At 36.0% G+C, this 23,352-nt stretch overlaps 1 protein-coding gene across 1 annotated transcript; it reads left to right on the top strand.

Moving 5' to 3' along the window:
• The first annotated feature begins 4,501 nt into the window (after window positions 1-4,501).
• Window positions 4,502-22,234, top strand: LOC132109590 (glycine receptor subunit beta-like). The gene is made up of 10 exons (XM_059515793.1): window positions 4,502-4,857; window positions 7,179-7,321; window positions 8,223-8,329; window positions 9,768-9,835; window positions 13,293-13,519; window positions 16,656-16,738; window positions 17,165-17,305; window positions 17,445-17,597; window positions 18,886-19,172; window positions 21,429-22,234. The coding sequence occupies exons 1-10, from the start codon at window positions 4,855-4,857 to the stop codon at window positions 21,723-21,725; spliced, it is 1,509 nt and encodes a 502-aa protein (XP_059371776.1). The 5' UTR covers window positions 4,502-4,854; the 3' UTR covers window positions 21,726-22,234.
• The last annotated feature ends 1,118 nt before the right edge of the window (window positions 22,235-23,352 follow it).

Raw genomic sequence — 23,352 nt, forward strand, 5'->3', positions numbered from 1 at the left:
TCTTTTTTGACAAATGATTTTGACAGTCAGAGCAGGAGTAGGTTTTTAAAGAAAACATTGTAATGTAAAAACAAAACATACCTAATACTTTATTTTAGCTATTTTTTTGGTTTTTAGAAGTTTGGCCTCTAGGTATGCAGATAATATTGCTCATGGATCCTTCAGTAGCACAAAGTGGAAAGGTGTAGTATGTGGTGCCGCCAGACTGGAGGTCATGTGCAGACTATGGGAGAGTATCATATTCCAACCCAAAACCTACAGCAGATGTCAGCACCTCTGCCAGAAAGAATCTCTCCCTCTCTCTGTATATGGGGGAGGGGTTTCAGTAGATTGCTATTTTGCCTTGTTTGAGACAATACAGTGTCTTATGCTTTCATGGTGGTCCTGTGAGTCACTTTGATATTGAATCTAGATAAACAATGAAATTACAAACAAGGCTATTTGAGGACTGGAGGAAAAGGTCACTGTGGTCACTGCCTGTCTGGCCAGCAAGTTAGCATCCGGCTGTAGCATTAGTGAGAAAATAATCTTTGTATGATTGCAATGAGGTCATAGAGGAAACTAAACTAAACAAACGTTGTGTCACCTTTTATCCAGTGCAGTATCCATCATGCAGGATATGACATGTTAGATTGTCCAGACCAGGAAATGCATCATTGGCGAGGGACATTACAATGACGTGCTAAAGATTTACAGTCAAATCCAGATTTATTTTTGCATTATCTATATTTTGCAAGTTTTTGTTTTAATAGTGTAATAAATTTGGTTTAAAAATAGTTTTGATAGTTTAACTTTTAGTAATTTTGTTATTTGATTTTGCCTTTTTCACTAGTTATATATATATATTTCTATTTAGCTTCAATTTATTTGTATTTATTTTTGAGTTTTAGTAATTTTAGCCCTTCAATTTCAGCTTTAATTTCATTTCAGTTAGTTACCAAGGCAATATTTATATTATATTATATTATATTATATTATATTATATTATATTATATTATATTATATTATATTATATTATATTATATTATATTATATTATATTATTTTCTACATTTAAAATTTTTAATAGTTTTAGTTTTGGCTAACATTGTAGTGCATCAGAGGTAAACAACAATATAAATACTGTTCAGTTTCCTGAGCAGATAAACATAAAATTTTCATTTTTGGGTGAACTATCCCTTTAATTCACCCAAAAATGAAAATTTTATGTTTATCTGCTCAGGAAACTGAACAGTATTTATATTGTTGTTTACCTCTGATGCACTACAATGCCTGAGCTTTTAATTGACTCTTAATTTCATTTAAGAGTGTCAATGGTCCACTTGACAGATAGGTGGCGGTAATGCATTTATAAGTCTGCGATCTGCCATAAAGCAAGAAGAAGAAGACGTTTCACGCACAGGCTGTGTTTTGAGGAGGCGCTCAGACAGTTCAGGCATTGCTGTGCGTCAGAGGTAAACAACGATATAAATACTGTTCAGTTTCTTGCACAGACCGATCGTTTTGTGTCTTTACACTTCAATGTATCGTCACAAGCTGCAGGGTTTAATTTGGTTTTGTTTATGTTTTTTTTTTTTTATGTATGTTTTAGCCGTGATTCCCATCTACTTACATTATAAGACTGACAGACTGCAATGATTTGTTTTAAAAAATCTCTGAAGAAAAAAAAAAGTCACCTACTGTACATCTTGGATGGCCTAAGGTAAGCAGATAAACATAACCTTTTCAGTTTTGGGTGAACTATCCCTTTAACATTAACCGGAAAAGTCACTATGATATTTGTCTCGTTTAAGGTATTTTTGCTTGTAGAAATGATATTAAGTAACATAGAGTATAAAGACATGGTTGTTGTAGTAAAACCATAGGGATTTGAAAAAAAATTCTCTTGTGTTTAACACCTGATCTCTGTTTGTACTGTACTGCACATTTGTAGCTGTTAAAGTTCCATGTAATTTGTCAGGTGAGTAAATTCTCTCCTTGTACATTGCAGTCTGTGATTTGGTCCTGTTCCAATGTGAGAAAAAGGCCATTGACCTGCTCACTTTGATTTATTTGGGTCTGTTCCAAGAGACATAAAAAGTTAAAGTAAAAGTTATAACAATTTCTTGCTAAGCTGCAATTACAACCTAAGGAATTATCCCAGTCCGTACTTCACAAGACGGATGAACTTGTTAGATTTTATCAGATAAATATGTTGTAAAGTGAATGAGTGAGAGTCTATAGGATGAGTCATGCTCCTTGCACAGTTTTTTGGCTGGAAAAAAAGTGTGAATCCCTCAGATAGACATTGTCAGTGAAATGTGAGAATATAAATCTACAATATACAGATTTATTAATAAACTTCCTATCATGTCTGTCTAGACTAACTATTTTGAAATTCATTATTTAGACTTCTCCATACACATCTTCTGACAGTCCCTTTCTTACATGTAATGTATCACATCTAGTGACTACTGTATATATAACGACTAATTCAGAGTCCCAGAAGTTATTCTCCATTGGGGTCTTCCTGATATTCCTTCAGCCCTCTGGAATGCAGTACAAAAAAACAATTGTACAAAAAGAAGTGTCTTTGGGAAAGTAAAGTGGTACCTTCACCCTCTGACTGCTTTTATTTAAATTTTTATTGAGGAATGTTTCAGCACAGGGGTGTGTGGACACTGATAGCAGAGTGGAGTCTGCATGCCAGATATAATACCACATTCGATTTGCTAGAACATACTGACATATTTTTGGACCGGTGCTGTGTTGTCCATCAGCTATGTGGCTTTTGGCCAAACATTGAACACTTTCTGAAAATAAGGCTCCCTTTGTTCCTGGGCATTTATTGTCTGGGTTTTAATTCAACTGGTATTAATAAGTAATTTAGTTAATGTGCACGGTTTATTAATGCGTTCTGCTCTGGTACAATGAAAAACAGACACTAAGGCGTCTATTGTTCTGACAAAGCTGATGAAGGAGGTATAGTATTGCATATAATTCATATGTACAATGCTTGAGGTCTTCGGACCTCTGCTGAATGCCAGAGTGCCCTGCGGAAATTTGTGAATGTCTGTGTTTTCATTCTCACTTAATCCAAACACCATTTGCCCAGGACCCTTGAAAAATATCTGCATGAGAGAAAAATGTGTCTGAGCTTTGCTCTTGGTTCACATCTTAATGTTTATATTGTCTGTTGAGTGAAGTGATAGAGTGCTTGATGTCGCTCAGAGAGAACAAAAATGTATTTGGCCTTGGTTTGAGACTATACCTGATGGCTACATTCCACTAACAACTGGTTCTATTTCCCAATGTTCTTAAAAATACAGATATTCGCACCTTGTGTCTGTTGGCTGGCACACTTGTGTTTCACTTTGCTTGTTGCTGGAGTACTCTTGTTTAAGCTTAAAATGGGACCGGTCATTCAGCTAGAAACAAGTATAGAGAGACATATATTAAAAAAATGATAAAGTAAATAACAATGAGATTCGGGTTGTTTCATTTAGGTGTCTGTGAAGAGAGGTGACAGAGACAGAGATGGCAGATAACGCACACTGTTTATTTTCTTTATTCTACAAAAGTATAGCGTTTTGTTTTTATCACGAGTGTATATAAAAAATAGTAAACACTTTACAGATTCGATTGATGTATTGCTCTTATCTGTACGATCAAAACTGGAAGTGCAATTTAAGCTATTTTCGGCGTTATCAGGAAATTAACCCGCAAAACGCGTATACGCGTTAATCGACTCCAGAGGGTTAACCCTTGTGCTATGCTGGAAATCCTGTTCTTTAATCTTATGATCTCAGTTGAAATTGACCTTTTAAAAATTGCTTGTGAATCTCATTGACCTATTATCACCAAATCTTGGATTCAATCTTTTTGTCAACTTTGTTTTTTTGTTGTTGTTGTTTTTTCAGTTAACACAGGTTTTGTATTTCGTTTTGGAAGTGACTGTTCATGGATCTGAGCTGTTGCACCTCAGTTTTTGAGTAAAAAACAACAATTCCTCAAAAAGTGCAAAAAGTTATAATACCTTGTGTTACAAAGACAGTAAGTGTTAGTACAATGCAAAAACATGAACTATCATTTTCTAACATGAAGGTTAAGCGTTTAATTATATACACATGCACAAAAATACATGTTTTATTCTTCTTCTTTATATATATATATATATATATATATATATATATATATATATATATATATATATATATATAAACATTCATTCTAACATATTGTTTCTTTCATAATTTTTTCTTGGACAGATTCATCTCTCTCTTGCTCTCTCTCTCTCTTGCCTCTGTTTTTTATTGCAGTTGTCCTTGCATGCGTTCTTTTTCTTGCATTCATCCTCTCTTTTCCTTTCTTTCTCCTTTGCATACTGTATGAGTTCTTTATTTCTCTCTTTTTCATCTTTCTGTTATAGAAGCACAATTTCAAGCATCACATGGACACAACAGAGAGTACTGTGCATGCCATAATCATTTTCAGGAACACACTGGTGCTGAAACGGCAGAGCAAGTGTGATGGCCTTGCATTATATTCCAGTGCTGATGTGGAAGCTGTGTGATGAATTCTGTCCTTGTACAGCGTTCTACTGCGCATGTTGCATGACAGGTGCACACACAAGGCTCCATCTTGGCAACCCTTTACCACTGCAAAAGGACAGCGGGAATATAGATTCTGTTCAGATTACTGAAATTGAAAAAATAAGAAAAACAGACGAGAATCGCAGTCGTAATGATATTTCGCGTTGATTCGCGCTGACTGAAGGAACGACGAGCAGAATGCGATATAGACGCTGACTGGTCTTGAAGGCTTTTTAACGACCGATTGCTCTGTCAGCGCTACTGGAACAACAACCGTTAACGAAATGGTAAGTGAAACCGCGGGTAATATTTAAACAAAAGAACGATCGAGTGTTTTAAATGTGTATGATGAATGGGGGGAGGTGCGACGCGCGTAAATGTTGTCATTCTGTGTTGTATTTCCCCTCATCATCATCATCCCAACCCCCTCGTCGTCATGGAGGATGCTGTTGCTATGTTTTCCCTCTCCTCCATCTGCTGCCGTAACGTGTTTTATTTTTCTATCATGTCTTAATGCAACTTCTTCAACTTGATGCTCAGATTCATCCACAGGTCGTTGCTATACCTTTAAGCATTTGCATAAAATATAAGCATGCCAGTAGGAGATTAGAGTGATGAGGTTTGCCAATATTTGAATCATCTGTCAGGCTAAAATTATGTAATTTGGGCCTAACTACGATACTATTTTATTACTGAATCAAAAAAATAACCATAACCATACGTGTGTGTAGTAAATGATAAATATATAATATATATATATATATATATATATATATATATATATATATATATATATATATATATATAGATTCTATATATATATCCTTTATTAATATGTATATTTTTTCTATGTTATTATTATTTAATTATGCAATTATTATTATTTTATTTTGAAATTAAAATACATTAACACAAACATTAATATTTTTATACATTTTTTTTTCCATATGGAGATCATAGATCATGATCACAGTCATATGGAGCCTTCATAATATTGTATGATCAGCAATTTGTTTAAACCTGTTCTGATTGCTGTAGCATATTGTGTGAGCAACAGTAGGCATAATTAATATAATAAACATAATATATATATATATATATATATATATATATATATATATATATATATATATATATATATATATGTATATGTATGTATGTATATATATATATATATATATACATATGTATATGTATGTATATATATATATATATATATATATATATATGTATATATATAATTTTATTTTACATACTGTATATACATTTTCAGATCTTTGTTATAGGTCAGAGATCAGTGGAACAGAGTGAAACAGAGTGAGCCTTTTTTTTAGCTGCGAATGAAGCAGTCAGACTTAGTAAGGGCAGACGGGTAAAAAAAAGAAGTGTTTCAATTGAATAAGGGTCAACTTTATTTAGATTTAGTCTGTTGTGAAAATAAAGCAAAACCATGTCTCTCTTTAACTTAAATTATCTTCCGTAGTAAAACGTTCTAATCCATTTTTTGTATTTCTATACCTCATATGTAGACCGGCAGTCAGTATTTTTCTGTGTCTTTCCAAAGAAGAACATTAAACTCAAATTGCCATGACATCTGAATCAGGGAATGAGAGAGAGAAAGAGATTGAGAGATATGGAGAGATCAGAAAGAGAAACACAAGCATCTGGTGATAATCATAATGATGGAATGAGTGAGAGATTGGAGGAGTGTGCATGAACGCTGGCCTGTTTCAGTTAAGATGATGATCAATGCACTGGCGCAGAATCAGGCCTCCAGAGGTGGAGGGTGGAAGAGTCTAGACAGGGGAGTTTTCTGGCAGTGTTCTTTAGAGGGGAATTCCTCATGCTGGTCTTTCCAATTGTTTCCTCTCTACATTTGGGACACTCATGGATGGTTGTGTTGTACAGAGGACTGTACATGAGTCAATTAGGTCGACATTTGGTATAGTTCAAACTGCTGACATTAGGTCTTACTTTAAGCATAACTTAGTTATTTCATATAGAACATATTAAATGAATGAATCCTGCTAATATTCTTATAATGCACATGCAAGGATACCAAGAACCATCGTGACATAAATATCAGTAAGGCACTGTTTAGGGGCAAAATTTGTAGATTGGGTGATAAATTCAATAATTTGTCCTATATAATTTGGGGAAATAATGTGCTTTTATACTGTACAAGCACACTGTCAGACCACCCACAGTGACAGACACCCATGACCATTTTTAAAGTGGTCACGGATACAACAGAACCACATTTCCTGAGCCAACGGACCATCAGTCTCCAAGACAGCCCAGCGCATTCTTGCCCTATACTATATGTCCTCTGAGAGAGGCAATTGTTATCCATTTGTTATCCACTGTTATCCATTGCAGGGCTATGTTTATGTAAGACTTTGAACAAAGGAAATAATATCAGATTTTGTTTTCTCAAAAAAACAGATGTTAAAATATTGATTCTGCTTTTTTTCAATTTGGAATTAAATAAAGGGAATTAAGTAACACTATTGACAAAACAGCCCTTAATTACCTAATAACCATAATAAAAATAATGTCAGTATGCATCTAATATAATACATATATACCTGCTCTGTTTCTCTTCCAGGCTAAGTTAAACTGCTGTAATATGAAGGCTCTAAAGGTGATTTTCTTGTTGCTTATCATCTGTCTCTGGATGGAAGGAGGATTTGCCAAAGAAAAATCTGCTAAGAAGGGAAAGAAGAAGGGAAAACAGGTTTACTGTCCTTCGTAAGTACATTTGTGTGCATCATTTTATGACCCATTTTTCATAAAACACTGCTATTGCGCTATATACATATAATGTTGACTATGGGAACTAAAGGCTAACAATTAACTAACGAGTAAAGGGACAATTCACCCAAAAATGAAAATTCTGTCATTAATTACCCTCATATCATTCCAAACCCATACGACCTTCGTTCTTTTTCGGAACACAAATTAAGATATTTTTGATGGAACCAAAGAGCTCTCTGACCCTGTATAGACAGCAACGCAAATGAAATGTTTTATGGCCCAGAAAGGTAGTAAGTAGGGCTGCTCCGATCACGATCGGCCGATCGTTATGCGCATCTCGTCAGTAAAGCCGGTTCTCTAATCAGTGGTAAATTCCATCAGGTGCGTGATTTCACATAGAGCAGCTGTTACTACACAGAGCCATTGTTAACTGAGAAGCTGCGCAAATCCACGTTCATTTTCAGCGTTTATTTGCGCATCTTCTCAGTTAACAACGGCTCCGTGTAGTAACAGCTGCTCTATGTGAAATCACGCACCTGAGGGAATTTACCGCTGATTAGAGAACCGGCTTTACTGACGAGATGCGCATAACGATCGGCCGATCGTGATCGGAGCAGCCCTAGTAGTAAGGATATTGAATTTTCATTTTTGGGTGAAGTATCCATTTAATCTGTTCTAATGTTGTGTGTACTTCACATTTCACACATGGAGTAACTCACATCATCATAATGTTTGACTCTTGAGTTGGAAGTGCTGCCCTTTGCAATAGTATAATTAAAAATGAAAGACATTTTAATAAACAGATGACGGAAACTTTAAACATGAGCATGATTTCACATAGTTTTGTTGTTTTAAATGGTTGCACCATAATGTCCACCACCGTTGCTCCCTTCAGGCAGCTGTCATCAGAGGATCTGGCACGAGTTCCAGCAAACTCTACCAGCAACATCCTCAACAGGCTTCTGGTCAGCTATGACCCAAGAATCCGACCCAACTTCAAAGGTCAGTACTAGCACCATGATATATATAATTATGAACAACATTCATTATGTTGTCTCATCTATCTACCAACACCTCATAAGCCAAACAGAGACCTAGCAGCCACTCAAACGGTTTAACCAACAGCCAACCAGTGCCCTACCACTTTCCTCAGATTACCTCAGCAATAGCAACAAGAGTTTTTCTTAACAAGCTTTCACTTTCTGTATAAATATATACTTCTGCTGGTACTGTTCACCAAGGGGGGAAAAGTACACTTTCATAATGTACATCCCGAATTCCGGAAAAGTTGGGACGTTTTTTAAATTTTAATAAAATGAAAACTAAAGGAATTTCAAATCACATGAGCCAATATTTTATTCACAATAGAACATAGGTAACGTAGCAAATGTTTAAACTGAGAAATTTTACACTTTTATCCACTTAATTAGCTCATTTAAAATTTAATGCCTGCTACAGGTCTCAAAAAAGTTGGGACGGGGCATGTTTACCATGGTGTAGCATCTCCTTTTCTTTTCAAAACAGTTTGAAGACGTCTGGGCATTGAGGCTATGAGTTGCTGGAGTTTTGCTGTTGGAATTTGGTCCCATTCTTGCCTTATATAGATTTCCAGCTGCTGAAGAGTTCGTGGTCGTCTTTGACGTATTTTTCATTTAATGATGCGCCAAATGTTCTCTATAGGTGAAAGATTCTGCTGAATCTTTCAACTTTTCTGGAATTCGGGTTGTACTTAAAGTGCTCTATCTTTGCACTTTAAGTTTATTATGGAAGTGCACTTTTTTCATCTGGGTACTGCTATTTATTCACTTGTCAGTTGTTACTATTATGACATTGCCTTTTGCGTGCCCACATGTCAATGATTATATTTATGTCCAATTCTGAAACATTTCAAAGCATGTTTTAATGTATGTATATACATTGTGGCAGATACGTAATTCTAGGTTATGCTACCGTTGGCAGCCTTTCCTGATATAATGAAGCAGGTTGTAAAGAGTGAGAACCTCTGTCGCCTCCCTGCTCTCTGGCATTCGGCGTAAACGTGAGCCTTGATGTGGTCTGAGTGTTAAGAGCTCACTGTATGATTCAGTGTTATTACTCCCTATGGCCAGCCAGCTGCTCTTCATATCTGGGCAAGATGAAAGCTCCTGGCAGTCATTAAAGTCAACATTATAATCTTGGGAATTGGAATAGCAGTGGAGTAGTTGAAGCTTTTTTCTATAATGCCATGCTTTCTACGTATTATACATAAAGTGAAAACATATGTTTCATGGTATAAACCAAATAGTTAATGCTACCCATAATAGTCCGTGAAAATGTGTGCTGTGTAAATTACTTGAATGACTTTCAAAAGTCATGCTAGAAAGACTTTTGGTGTGTCTTGTTTGACGGATGTGCTTGATGTGCTAAGATGTAAAGTTTTTTTGTGTGTTTTGGTTTTTAGGTATTCCTGTTGAGGATCGTGTAAACATTTTTATCAACAGCTTTGGGTCCATCCAAGAGACTACTATGGTATTGTACATCACTTTTGTCTTTCCATACACATAAATAGTGTACACAAAAATATAGCAATAAATAAACATAAAAATAAAAATCATAAATACTGTATATAAACACTACCGTTCAAAATGTTTTTGAATCTCTAATGCTCACCATGGATTTATTTATTTATTTAATTGTAATTTGGTACAAAAAATATTACAATTAACAATTTACAGTTTTTTTATTTTAACATATTTAAAATATAATTTATTGCTGTGATAAATTTTCAGCAGTTTTCATTGTCGCCTGATACTTTGGAAATCATTTTAATATGCTGATTTATTGTCTGTCTTTCTTTCTTTCTTTCTTTCTTTCTTTCTTTCTTTCTTTCTTTCTTTCTTTCTTTCTACTTTTAATTCATTTAATGCATCCTTGCTAAATAAAAGTATAAAAAAACCTATCCCCAAACCTTTTGAATGGTAATGTATATAATTAACATATTTTCAATTATTTCCAATCAATCAATTTCTTTGTAATTTCACCGTACAACAAAAAAAGTTCCCTGGATATACAGTAGATGTTTATCAAAACAAGCTGAACACAAATCTGATAAGTGACATTTGCCAGAACATTTGATCATTGTACTGTATTTGTATTTGTACATTGTACTTGAGTCATGTACTGTATTTTCCTCATGATTATTCAATTGCTTTCTTTTCTTACTTTTTTACTTTTACTTTTTTATTGAAATCAATTATTAGATCAACAAAAAACAAAGATCAGTCTCAAAAAAAAAGAAAAAAAAAGAAAAGGAAAAAACTTTTTTAAAATGTCAGATTGTCAGACAACTCCTACCAGACAGACGATTGGATTCATGACTGTGTGCTTTATTTTAGGCTTACTGTGTTTACTTAACACTGCACCAGGAAAAAAACTAAAATAAAAAAATCAGCTCCAGAACCCACAATCTTGCGTCTGGCTCCTTATGAGCAGTGACATCCATAAACAACCCATCATGCCAGAGTGTCTCAGATCACCTCCACTGAAAATATTTCCCCTGGAAACACATCAGAGGCCCGTGTATTCTACCCAGCACTGCATGGTGTCACAGGTTGAATATAGTTTTGCATTCACTTCTACAGGAGTGTTGCGTGACACCAGGCTTTAATAGCATTGGAATTGAGGTCCCATTTTGTTGTTGCATCATTCTGCTGTGGTTAACCTTAAAATGAACAGGTGGTATACAACAGAAATACAAAAAGGCTATTCATAACCTATCCAAAGACATTACTAGTACAGAGTAGGCCACTTTGCCTACCACAGCTTATATAGCCATTTGGACAGGAAGGTCCAACAAAACAACACTTGTAAACATAAAACTAACAAAATTATGTTCTAAGAACATTTTACTAACCTTTTCATTAAGTTATGACTATGTTATTTTTGAAAGTTCTCTGAATGTTCAAAACATATATTTTTTAATGTTTTAAAAACTTTTTGTCATGGTGTTGTGAACACTAAAGACCCAATAACTATAAACGATGACTACAATTTAAAAATTGTTCTAATTTTAAAAAGAAGAGTCCACACAACAACTATAATGATAATCCCACACAGAAACTTTTTTCAGCTAATGAATGATAAAAACATTGGCAGCCAATCAGAATCCATCCTGCTTTAATAGAGAACTCAAGCATTTAAAGCGACAGAAGACAAAATTGCAATGCATGCTTATAATAAACAATGTTATTGTGCATTGGTGTGGACACTATGTAGTTATAGTTATTGTTCTTAATGTGAATGGGTCTTAGGGGAACGTTCCATTTCATTATTCTGCAAACAATATAGGAATGTTAGTTTTTGATTTTTTTCTCCCTAAACATTCTAAAACAAGTAGTAACATTTAGGAGAGGCTTATTATGCCCCTTATAAGATTCATGTGTCCCCAGAATGTGTCCCTCAGCTCAATATACCCCACAGATAATTTATTATATCATTCTGAAAATGCCTACTTTGAGTGGAAGCAGAAACACACAGTTTTTGTGCATGTCTCTTAAATGCAAATATGCTCCTGTCCCCCACCCCCTTTTCCAAAATAAGGCTGTGCCTTTACAGCTCGTCCCTCAGCTAAAAACATCTGTTTGGTTTTGATTATCATTTCTATCGTGCTGAAATCATGTTTTTAAAACCATATTAATTTATACTTCTGATATACGGTTTTCTGAGTGCACAAATTCGAAGCACGCAAACACCATGTACTAAACTCTCATGTCTTATTGTGCTTAAACTGTTAAATACTGACTGTGTGCCAAAGACAGAACAGTTAGCATGCTTTGCTCAAACTTTTACCATGGCGTTAGAACTGGTACACCCTGTCACTTACAAAAACGCAATGGTGGTGATGTGGGTGGAAACTTGCAGATTTTAAGGGGCAAACATTTTATACTAAGATTGTCTTTCTACATCACTGGGGGAACAAAATCTGAGTGGCTCGTGGTTTTTCACAAGCTTGCAGAGAAAGTCATACCCAATTATTTTTTTTCTTTTCACATTTTCTGGCTTGGTTCCTGGGTTAAAGTTCCATTAATGATGTGATGTTTTTCTCAACATTTTGAGAAGATTATCAAAGACCAGATAACTTTGAACAAACATTCTATTAACATTACTGGAAGAATGTTTGTTTATAACTTTGAGAGAACCTTACCAGAATGTACTGAGAATGCTCCCTGTTGATTGGGGTGACACAGTACCATCCATGGTGTGTGTAATACATCCCGAATGTTCCTGGTCGGAGCCCTGAATGAAAAACAGGACATACCAAGATGTGAATCATACACACAGAAACAACACAACCAATAACATTTAGGAACCAAATTCACTTGACCTAGTGCAGCTGGAATGTGGCAATTTTATTTGGCATGTCGTCTGTCTTCACAGTATCAGCGCTAGCTAAACAAGCCCCACTAGAAAATGCCACTTCAAAGCCTTTTGCTCACGCAAGCTGGCAGGGAAGCTGGGGCCAATCTGACTTAACAAACCCTGTGTTTTCCCTAGTGTAGGTGCTCACATACAGCGTGAGCCCTCATTGCAGCACCCGTCGCATGCCCCTGATGTTTGCAATAGTTAGAAATGTAAATAGGAGCAGCTCCAAGCGCAGCAGCTGTGCGCCTTCAATACCAGGCATTATTGGAGCCTGGATACTTCAGAGACAGGCATTTAAAAAAAAACATCACTCAGAGGTCGTGAGAAATGCTTGTTGCCATGGAGATGCCTAAGACACCTGGGCTCCTCTGTCACCCTAAGGACTAATGTGCTGCTTTTGTGTCCAAATCAGAGCTTCTCACAGTTCCTGTCACGTAACACAAAGACAGGTGTCAGCCCTGTTAACTACCATCCAAGAAGCCAGTTTATACACAAAATACCAGGTTTTACAGGCTTGATTGAATTTGTGAAAACTTTAATGGATAATTTGGCTTATATTTCCTAGGACTATCGTGTCAACATCTTCTTGAGACAGCGCTGGAACGATCCCAGACTCCGGCTTCCTCAGGAGTTCAAGTCGGACTCGCTCACCGTTGACCCCAAGATGTTCAAATGCCTGTGGAAACCCGATCTTTTCTTTGCCAACGAAAAGAGCGCTAACTTTCATGACGTCACTCAGGAGAACATCCTGCTCTTTATCTTCAGGAACGGAGATGTCCTCATCAGCATGAGGTGAACTTTTATGCTCTCTTCCTGCAAAGTATCCAACCTCTGTCTTTGGGGATGGTGACAAATGAGCTCTGAGTGCTGGTAACACCTTCTCACATTATTTACCGCAGCAATCAAAACAAAGCAAACACAAGAGTTTATTAGATGTCAAGGCCTTTTAAAGTGGAACAAATGACTGTGCTGGATCCTAATCTGAAGGTGTTGGAATTAATGGTTCAGCATGTCCATAAATTTATGGAAGCCAGTTACCGAGCAATGAAATATTAAATTGTGAGACAAAGTTTAAAATAAGTTACAATGTCACGCAGCGAGATGAAAAGTCACATTTGTGAGAAATTAAGTTACATTTAAAAGATTTAAAGTTGCAATTACAAGAAATAATGTTACACATATGCTTTTTTGGTGAAAACTCCAATACTTTTTTCTGTGATGAGTTTTTTTTTGCAACAATGTAAAAGTCTTTGATGTCCCCTTTGATCAATTTAATCCATCCTTGCTGAGGATGTCAAAGTATTATTATTTTTTAAACTGCCCCTAAACTTTTGAATGGTAGTACATAAAATCACACTGTGAGATGAATCACAATAAATAAATTCACAATTATCAGAAATTAAGTCCTGATTACCTAATAAGTCTGAGGTAGAAACAGGCTTCCATACTAATTTGAGTATAGAAAAGTGACGTGACATTCAGCCAAGTATGGTGACCCATACTCAGAATTCGTGCTCTGCATTTAACCCATCCAAAGTGCACACACACTGTGAACACACACACACACACCCGAAGCAGTGGGCAGCCATTTATGCTGCAGCGCCCGGGGAGCAGATGGGGGTTCAATGCCTTGCTCAAGGGCACCTAAGTCGTGGTATTGCTGGCCCGAGATTCGAACCCACAGCCCTAGGATTAGGAGTCAAACTCTCTAACCACTAGGTCACGACTCCCCTAATTTGAGTATAGATACAAACAAAACAAGTGAAAAAAGTGTCTTATGATGTAAATATAACCAAAATAACAAAAAAAAATACGTTTGAATGACAGGGAGCAGTGATTTAGTCCTCCTCCAAGCTCTTCTTAGTGCTTTTAATAAACCTCAGGGGACTTAAAGTGATCTGAGAGTTGGAGACTCGATACATCTGTTGACCCTAGGATTTCACCTCGCCACTGAGACCTAAATTACAGCTCCTGCTATTTGATCCCATGTGAAAGTTCAGTCCTTTAGCAGTGGTGGACACCTCTGTCATTATCTTTCCACTGCTTTATCTGCAGGTCCTGCTGAGTGAATGACGTTCTCAGAGACTTCTAGTAGCCAGTGAACCTGCTGTAGATCTGTCCTTGCAGTGCTGTGGAATATTATTTTATTTAGCAAAAGTTTATCAATGCGGATAGATTTAAACAAACAGTTATTTATAAAGATAAACAATTCCACAAGCCGTTATGCTTTACACAAACATGGGTTGTAGTGTTGTGGTCACTGTGCCAGACGGGCATTGGACACAGTCCAGTTTGGGGTGAAGATAAAATCTTAACACTGGCACAGAGCCATTTCAATCTGGATGGGAAGTGTGTTTAAGAGCATCACATTTTGCTCTGATATGTCTGAGGCAAATGTATTTCCATAGTGTTTTTCCATGCCACCCGGATCACAGCATGAGCTGGGTGGTCTTTCGTGAGCCCTTTCTCACTTTTGGCATTGGCCCAAGATGCTTTGCTCTATCTCTGGGTATGTGTGTGGCAGGGGATTACTGTCCTAATGAGAGTCTTTCAAAAAGAAACAAGAGTGTTTATTTCATGTTATACCTCCCTGAAACAAATTTTGCTTTTACTCGACCTTCAACTTCCTCAAATACTGTACATGCATAGACTTTACATTTCATATCTTTCCTATCTCTTTTTCTTCATGAAACTGACATACCTTACACCCCCATTATCACACTTTATTATCCTTCTGCTCCCATAACCTCTTCATTCTACTGTAAACGTCCAGTGTACTGGAAATGCAAACGAGAATCTTATTTCTTATTGGAACATGACATTTGTGCAAAGATTTGAATTTTTATTTTTTAGTCAGCTTAAAAAAGATTTCAGAAATAACACTATGTTATGAATATACTTTAAATATCAAAACATATCATTACATAATCATTACATAACAAACTACTACAAACTACTACTGAAATAAAAATGAATAATAATAAATTGCTATAACTTTACTACAAAATCCAATTGACAAATAGAAAAATAATTCAACAACTCAAATATAATATTATCTCAGTGATACTAAAATTGTATATGTCTAAGTCAAATTGTCCAGTATATTGGACATTATAAAAGACGTATAAATAATAATAATAAAAAGTTTACAATTAAACATTGTTTGGAGCAAGATAATATGATGGACGCAATGTTTATTTTCATAAGGAATCTTTATTTTGCATCTTTGTGTGCACTGTCTTTTCTTGCCTAACCCCATCGTCTCTCTCTTTCTCTTAGATAATTTGTATAATGCACCATAAAGATACATTTAGAACAAAAACAGATCTCTCTAACCTCTCCCAGGCCTTTACAAAAATATCTTAGCACAGTGCTTTAGTTCTGTGTAGCCTAGCTGGTGTAAAAAGTAGCTCTTTGCTGCATCTGAGACCGTGCTTGTTAGATTACAACAGAAAACCAAAAAAGCTTTCATGTGTTATTACTGTTTTAAATAAATTTGCCTTGGTGTGCTTGCTGTACACAATAAAGGGAACTGCATGAAGAATGTATCCCACTGTCACGAAATACCCTTTATGTCTGTGGCATTTCTGTTAGATTTTCTGGAAATCTGTTAAATTTGGATTGATTTTCATTTGCAACCTGGTGATAAAATAATCTTGATAGAAATCTTTGCAATGTTGCTGAATATATTCTGCATGAAGCTTTAAATGCAGTAAGTGGAATCTGTTATTTTTCTATTTTATCCCTTTAAAATTAAATGTTTAAGTGCAAATTGATATAATATTTAGGTGACCACATGTAGCTGATCAAGTAGTGTATTTTAGGGAAAAGCTATATAATTCTGCCCCATTCAGAATTACTACTCTGATTCAAACTCACATGATTCATTGTCTGGTACTCAAATTTGCATATTTTTTTCCTTTTGCAGGTTGTCTGTTACCCTTTCTTGTCCACTGGACTTGACTCTCTTCCCCATGGACACCCAGCGATGCAAAATGCAGCTTGAGAGCTGTACGTGAATATGAATACAATCTTTTATGATTATTTGATGTGAAAACAATAAAATGTTTGATGTTGTTATAGATTTGATGTTATATATAATATATATTTTGCTAGAAAGTGCTCTTGGTGAGCCTGACCACTATAAATATAATGTTTAATAATCTAACATTTAATTTAAAAAGTCAATCACTGAAGTGTGAGGCTAGTACAAGAAAAAAAAAAATCATTAGAAAAACAGAAAAGGTACTGGGAAGTTTATGGACTCTTCCTTTATCCCTAAAACACGACTGAATGCAATTTGTGGTTCAAAATGCGGGTAAAACATCAGAAAAATCAATACGGAATATTCCTTCATTTTAACACAGTACACTGTGCCCTATTTTTAGACTGTTCTTGGAGTCTAACAGTTTTTTTCCTTATTTAATGCGTGTCTAGTTGGCTACACCACAGATGACCTGCAGTTCATGTGGCAGTCTGGAGACCCTGTACAGATGGAGGAGATTGCTCTGCCTCAGTTCGATATTAAACAAGAGGACATTGAATATGGCAACTGCACCAAGTTCTACGCAGGGACAGGTAAAAGCTTTCCACTTTCCATGAGTGGCACTAATGTGTACATGAGCTCTCTCATACATTGTTGAGGAGGTAGCCATTAGATGTGATTCCAGGAAAAAACATGTCAATTTAAAGCAACCTTTTGAACTTTTAATGATAGGATACTACACGTGTGTGGAGGTGATTTTTACTCTGAGGCGGCAGGTGGGCTTCTACATGATGGGTGTATACGCTCCCACCCTGCTCATCGTCGTGCTCTCCTGGCTCTCTTTTTGGATCAACCCTGACGCCAGCGCTGCCCGTGTGCCTCTGGGTACTTTTTCCAATCATCAGTCCCGCCACAAGCATCAGCACCTCATCTCATACCCACATAACCGACCACATCCTTTCCATTTTCATTTCCCGTTTTCATCAGTGCAACATCCACCAATGAATCTTTTCAGTGTCGTCGTTGCGGGAGGTTTAGGGTGATCTTTTCTATCCCCTACAGCACTCTAGCTTCTTTTCATCAATTACTTACCTAAAGGCATCTCCAAGGAAATATAACGCATGTCCAGGATATTCCCATCAGCCTGAGCTGCAGCCCACAGGCATTAATTCTCTATGAGAAATCACAGAGGTCAGTGAGAGAGTATTATCTGAAATGCGATGAAGATTATGCAAGATGCCGCGAAATGTGACATTTTCTTGTGTTTTCCAATTATAGCCTGATATTGCTGATATATGCATGCAATTTTTCTGCGATTTCATTGGTGATTCAAGTACCACTATCATTCTGTCCACATTGTTCTCACTGTCACAGTATAATGTGATTACATCAAGTGCCATCTCAAAATGCCTCTGTCCATGATCATTTCAGGTCAGTCATTTATTGCATTTTGTGAGTGTTTGGTTTATATTTGTGTGTTTGCATTCATTTAGATTATTCATACACAGGCCCAGATTAAAACTAGATTTTTGGGGAGAAATCAACAAATTGAATTTAAATATTTATTCATATTTTACAGACGTTATTAATGTTAAAATATTTAAAATATAAGTATATTATAAGATGTAAGATTATTATGAAATGATTAAAAAGTAACAACATTTTAAAACATGTAAGGAACAGGAACAAACATGTAAGGAAAGTATATGTATTGTTGTTGTTTTTCCAGCAAGAATGCATTAAATTGATCAAAAGTAACAGTAAAGACATTAAATTTATTTAGAAAGGATTTATATTTCCATTAAATTATGTTCTTTTGAACTTTAAATTTATCAAAGATTCCTGAATAAAATGTTGCCTAGTTTCCACAAAAATATTAAGCATCAAGCTTTTCACGATATTACTGTTTTTACTGTATTTTTAATTAAATAAGATGAGCATAAGCTTCTTCTTTCAAAAACATCTTTAAAAAAAAACTTATACCAATCTTGGACTTTTGAACAGTAATGTAACAGAAAAAGATGAAAACCTGTTAAATCTGGATGGCATTTGTTGTCCACTGATCTTATACTGTTACAGATGCCTTCATATGTCTTACAGTCTGCTCTACTATTATCTTTGGAAACAACTTCAGATCAACTAATTTGATCTAATGACCTCTCTCTGTCTGCAGGGATCCTGTCAGTGCTCTCGCTCTCTTCTGAGTGCACGTCTCTGGCCTCTGAACTGCCCAAAGTCTCCTATGTAAAGGCAATTGACATCTGGCTGATTGCCTGCCTGCTCTTTGGCTTTGCCTCTCTGGTTGAATACGCAGTGGTTCAGGTGATGCTTAACAGCCCTAAACGGCTGGAGGCGGAGAGAGCAAAGATTGCTAGTAAGGAGAAGGCGGAAGGAAAGACCCCTGCCAAGAACACCATCAATGGCATGGGAAGCACCCCTATACATGTCAGTACTCTACAGGTCAGAAACAACCAGACGACTTTGTATTCAAACAAAATGAGTATAATGTAATGTTACCATAGCTCATAATCATAATAAAAAGCACCAAGGATAGTGGGGTAGTGATTTAATGTACAGTACATATTATGAGGGTACTCAAATATTTGGACATGCCAAAACCATTTTATGAACATCTACCATGGTAATCTTGTTATACCCTAGTTTTATCATCTGTATATCATCTGTAATATTTTATATACAATATTGTTCAAACGTTTGGGGAAATTCTTTCAAGAATTGTCTTATTTTTTATTTAGCAAGGATGCATTAAATCAATCAATAGGGACAGTAAAGACATTTAAAATGTTGTAATGCACACATAATGTTTGATTGGGTGATTTGACATTTTCAAAGAGCTCATTGTTTCAATTCTGTATCATTGTACTCAGTTGCATTGCTGTCCCTGTGGTTATATAATCTAAAATCATGCACTTCTAATGTTAGGTCTGCATGCAAAAGTGTAGGTGGGATAATCACAGTACTTCATGTTCCTCAGAAAACAGACAGCTTTATAGCAACAGTTGGAAGCCGAGCTTGAAGGCAAGGATAGCCTGACAGACAGAAGAAATAGGCTGAATAATGTGTTCTACTCAAGTCTATTATAAGCTTTAAATTAGTCCCAGAGGGAGGCTTAAGGATGCGGTGTGTTTTCAACCACTGTCACACATTTACTCCCAGATTGGACCTTCAGCAGCTACCAGAAGAACATCTGACCCCAGATTAACCCACATGCTCTTTGCACAACCCCTAAAAGTCACCGACCTCCAAGAAAGCCTCATTCATTGCTCTGAATTAGAGCTGTTTGGACGTGTCCCAAGGCTTGCTTGCTGTGACTGATTCTATAGCCATCTCACGGCTGTTCAGACATGCTCAACGCTTTTGAGCAGGCAGCATTTATCAGAAGCATATGAAAGCTCCTACTGCATTTGACAGACAGTTTCCTAAATCTGTGCATGTGTCCCCACACACTAGAAAAGATATCAAGCTGTTTGAGGATTTAAGTGTTGTGCACCCAGTGAGAAGTAGTGAGGTCCAGCACTGCATGGCTTCTGCCCTTTTCCACACATCCAGAACTAATACAACAGAGAAGTTGGCATTAAACCATCAGACATCAGTTATCCAGACATCCCTCTGCTCCGTTAGTCAGAGAGAGAGAAACAGATGTTGTGCGATGTCACAACAGTTCGTAATGCTTGTCTTGTCCTGTTCTATTTTGATGCAAGGTAGGTGTTTCTTCACACTACTTTTTTCCTTTTCCTGTTGTTCCTGCGTGGGAGGGCCATGCTACACTGCCTCTTCCCTGTTAGGGCTTCAGGAAGAGCTCAAAATAATTGCCTGTCCTCAAAATCTCCCTCTCCCTGCAGACAAGAGTGTTAAGAGAAAGGAGAATGCAAAAAGAAACCGATAGAGAGAGTATGTGTCTCTACTTGAGGGACAAAAGTCTGAGGGAAACATTTAATCAGATTTGGTGTGTTGTCCATGTCTGCTGCCTGAATGGGTATCATAATGCATAAATGATCCGCCTGCCAGCTATCATTTGTTCATTTCCTAATTATACAAATGAAAATACCTAAGTGTGAAATTAAAGGAATAGTTTAGTCAAAAATGAAATCCAGTTATCAAAAACTCATGTTTATATAATTCCAAACCAGTATGATTTTCTTTCTTCAGTGACGATACATAATACGTACTACATATATTTGCAATAATAAAACAACTACACATACACACACACACTGAAATAAAACTAAAGTAACAATAAAATCTGTTATTCTTTCTGTTAACTCACCAGGAAATTTTGTATATTACATTTTTGGAAAGATTTTCTAAAATTAACTATTTATTTATTTATATTTATAATTTAGTAATCAAATTAAATTTTATTATCATTTTTAATGGTAAAAAACTAAAACAAAGTAACATTTGTACCATTTGTACTGGGGACCAGAGACAGCCGTGTTGGTCACCATTTACTTTCATTGTAATGTAGAAAGCAGCTTGGACATTCTTCAGGATAACTCTTTTAGTTTTTCATGAAGAATGTAAGTTATACTGGTTTGGAGTAACATGCGGTTGAGGAAGTGATGAAGGCATTTCATTTTTGGGTAAACTATCACTTTAATGTTTCAGTAAAAATCACACCAGATGTTGCAGAGATCTGACATGTTTTTTCTTTATTAATTTTTTTCTCACTCTCTCCCTCTTTATCCCTCTCAGGTGACAGAGACAAGGTGCAAAAAGGTATGCACCTCCAAGTCAGATTTGCGCTCCAATGACTTCAGCATTGTAGGCTCTCTGCCACGAGACTTTGAACTCTCAAACTTTGACTGCTACGGCAAACCCATTGAAGTTGGTAGTGCTTTAGGTAAATCACAAGCCAAGAACAACAAGAAGCCACCACCTCCTAAACCTGTCATCCCCTCGGCAGCCAAGCGCGTAGATCTTTATGCTCGTGCGATTTTCCCATTCACCTTCCTTTTCTTTAATGTCATTTACTGGTCTGTGTATTTGTGATTGTGTAAAGTTTAAACTGCTTCCATTCAGCTAACTTTTCCCTCCTTCGTATAGTCTCAGCCCATATAATTTGTACCTCAGACATCAAACGGAGCAATTTTGCCACTGATGTGCAGTCAGTAAACACAGTATTGCTAATAAAATAAATAAATAAATAAAAACATTTTCGAATAGAAAGAATGAAGGCATTGCTTAAAACTTTTCAGCTGCTATGTTTACTTTATGCACAAACCAGAGATAAATTATTATCTTGCATGTAGAAATGGAGTATATGGATATTAATATATTGTATTTAAAATATATAACATTATTTTTGACCTACAGATCAGCTGTTAAGATGATGCTGAGACATTTGTACTGATAAACACTGCCATAAGAACTGTCTTTTGATGTTCCTATTACAAGCATTCCAGAAATTACAAGCAAGTGTATGAAGCAGAAAATAATAAACATCTTCTGTGCTTGTTAATCAACCATCAATAAATGGCCTAATGGCTCAGCTGACCTCATGACCTATGAGTCTTTTTCTTATTTATATCTTTCCCAAGATCATCATATCCTAAAAAGTCAAGCTAGAAATAAAAACTAGAAATAGGTTGATTTGTTTATAGTTTCAGATCATGTCTGTAGATGTTATCATGTATTCAGAGTAAAAGTGAATTAATTAATTCCTTAAATAATGCAACCAAATGCAAAGCATTTTTGAGTTGATTTTTGAAAGTTAGACCAGTTGTTCACCTAAATTAAATATAGTTAAATATAAAATCTTTATGAATAAAATATAAAACCTAAATACAAACAAGTACATTAAGTATTTGATGAAAGTTAAAAGTAATGGGTGTGTGTAATAATTTAAAGTTTAATTAAAGCAACGGAATAAAACGGTGTACCTGACTAAAAAGAAATTTTTCTAGTGTTGAGGCCATAATATCAAAGTTAATTTACCCAAGAACTACGAGTATTTTTCCCATAAGGGCTATTTAAAAGTCCTGCTGATTTATTGTTATGTGTGTTGCTGACCTAGCATGAGACCTAAGACACTAAAGCTGTCTGGGAGTCAGGGTCCGACCTGTTCTTGTGCCCAACCCAAGCACCAGTATTCATTATGCTGTGAAATATGTTGGCAGATTGACCTACGGCTGTCTTTGCACTAGTCAGAATATGAAATCTGTCTGGAATGTAATGAAGCGTGCTAAATGGAGAGTGCCCCACCTCTCCCTAGCTGCCGCATTCACACAACAAATAGGCCATGCCAATAAATCTAAGAGAAACCTGAAGTTGCTTATATGAAAGGGAAGTGCAAGAAGAAACCATCGGGAACCTTACCACATTTTTTTCCCTCATATTATCTTTGTGGTATACACAGAGTTGCAGAGCATGTGAATGGTTAGTTAGTTGCTATGGCAACAGACACAGAGACAGCTACTGCGTGATTTTGCTGATATATTTCCCCTGTCTCACAGTGTCTGGAGCCAGGTCTGTTTGAAAACCTTTAAAGCCGTCACATTAGATTAAGAACTGCTGTGGAAATCAGTGTTTTTAGAATAAAAACCTTCATCTGGATATGTATTTGGTTATCTGTTATGTATTTTAAGTAGCCTGCTTTAACTTAAAGTTGATTAAACCC

Source organism: Carassius carassius, chromosome 29 (genome assembly GCF_963082965.1).
Source record: "Carassius carassius chromosome 29, fCarCar2.1, whole genome shotgun sequence".
NCBI classification, from domain to species: domain Eukaryota; kingdom Metazoa; phylum Chordata; class Actinopteri; order Cypriniformes; family Cyprinidae; genus Carassius; species Carassius carassius.

Bases quoted from the DNA above. Each gene is read 5' to 3' on its own strand.
- LOC132109590 (XM_059515793.1), top strand. The intron at 9,836-13,292 runs GTATTGTACATC...TATATTTCCTAG, and splicing joins CCATCCAAGAGACTACTATG to GACTATCGTGTCAACATCTT. The intron at 16,739-17,164 runs GTACGTGAATAT...ATGCGTGTCTAG, and splicing joins CAAAATGCAGCTTGAGAGCT to TTGGCTACACCACAGATGAC.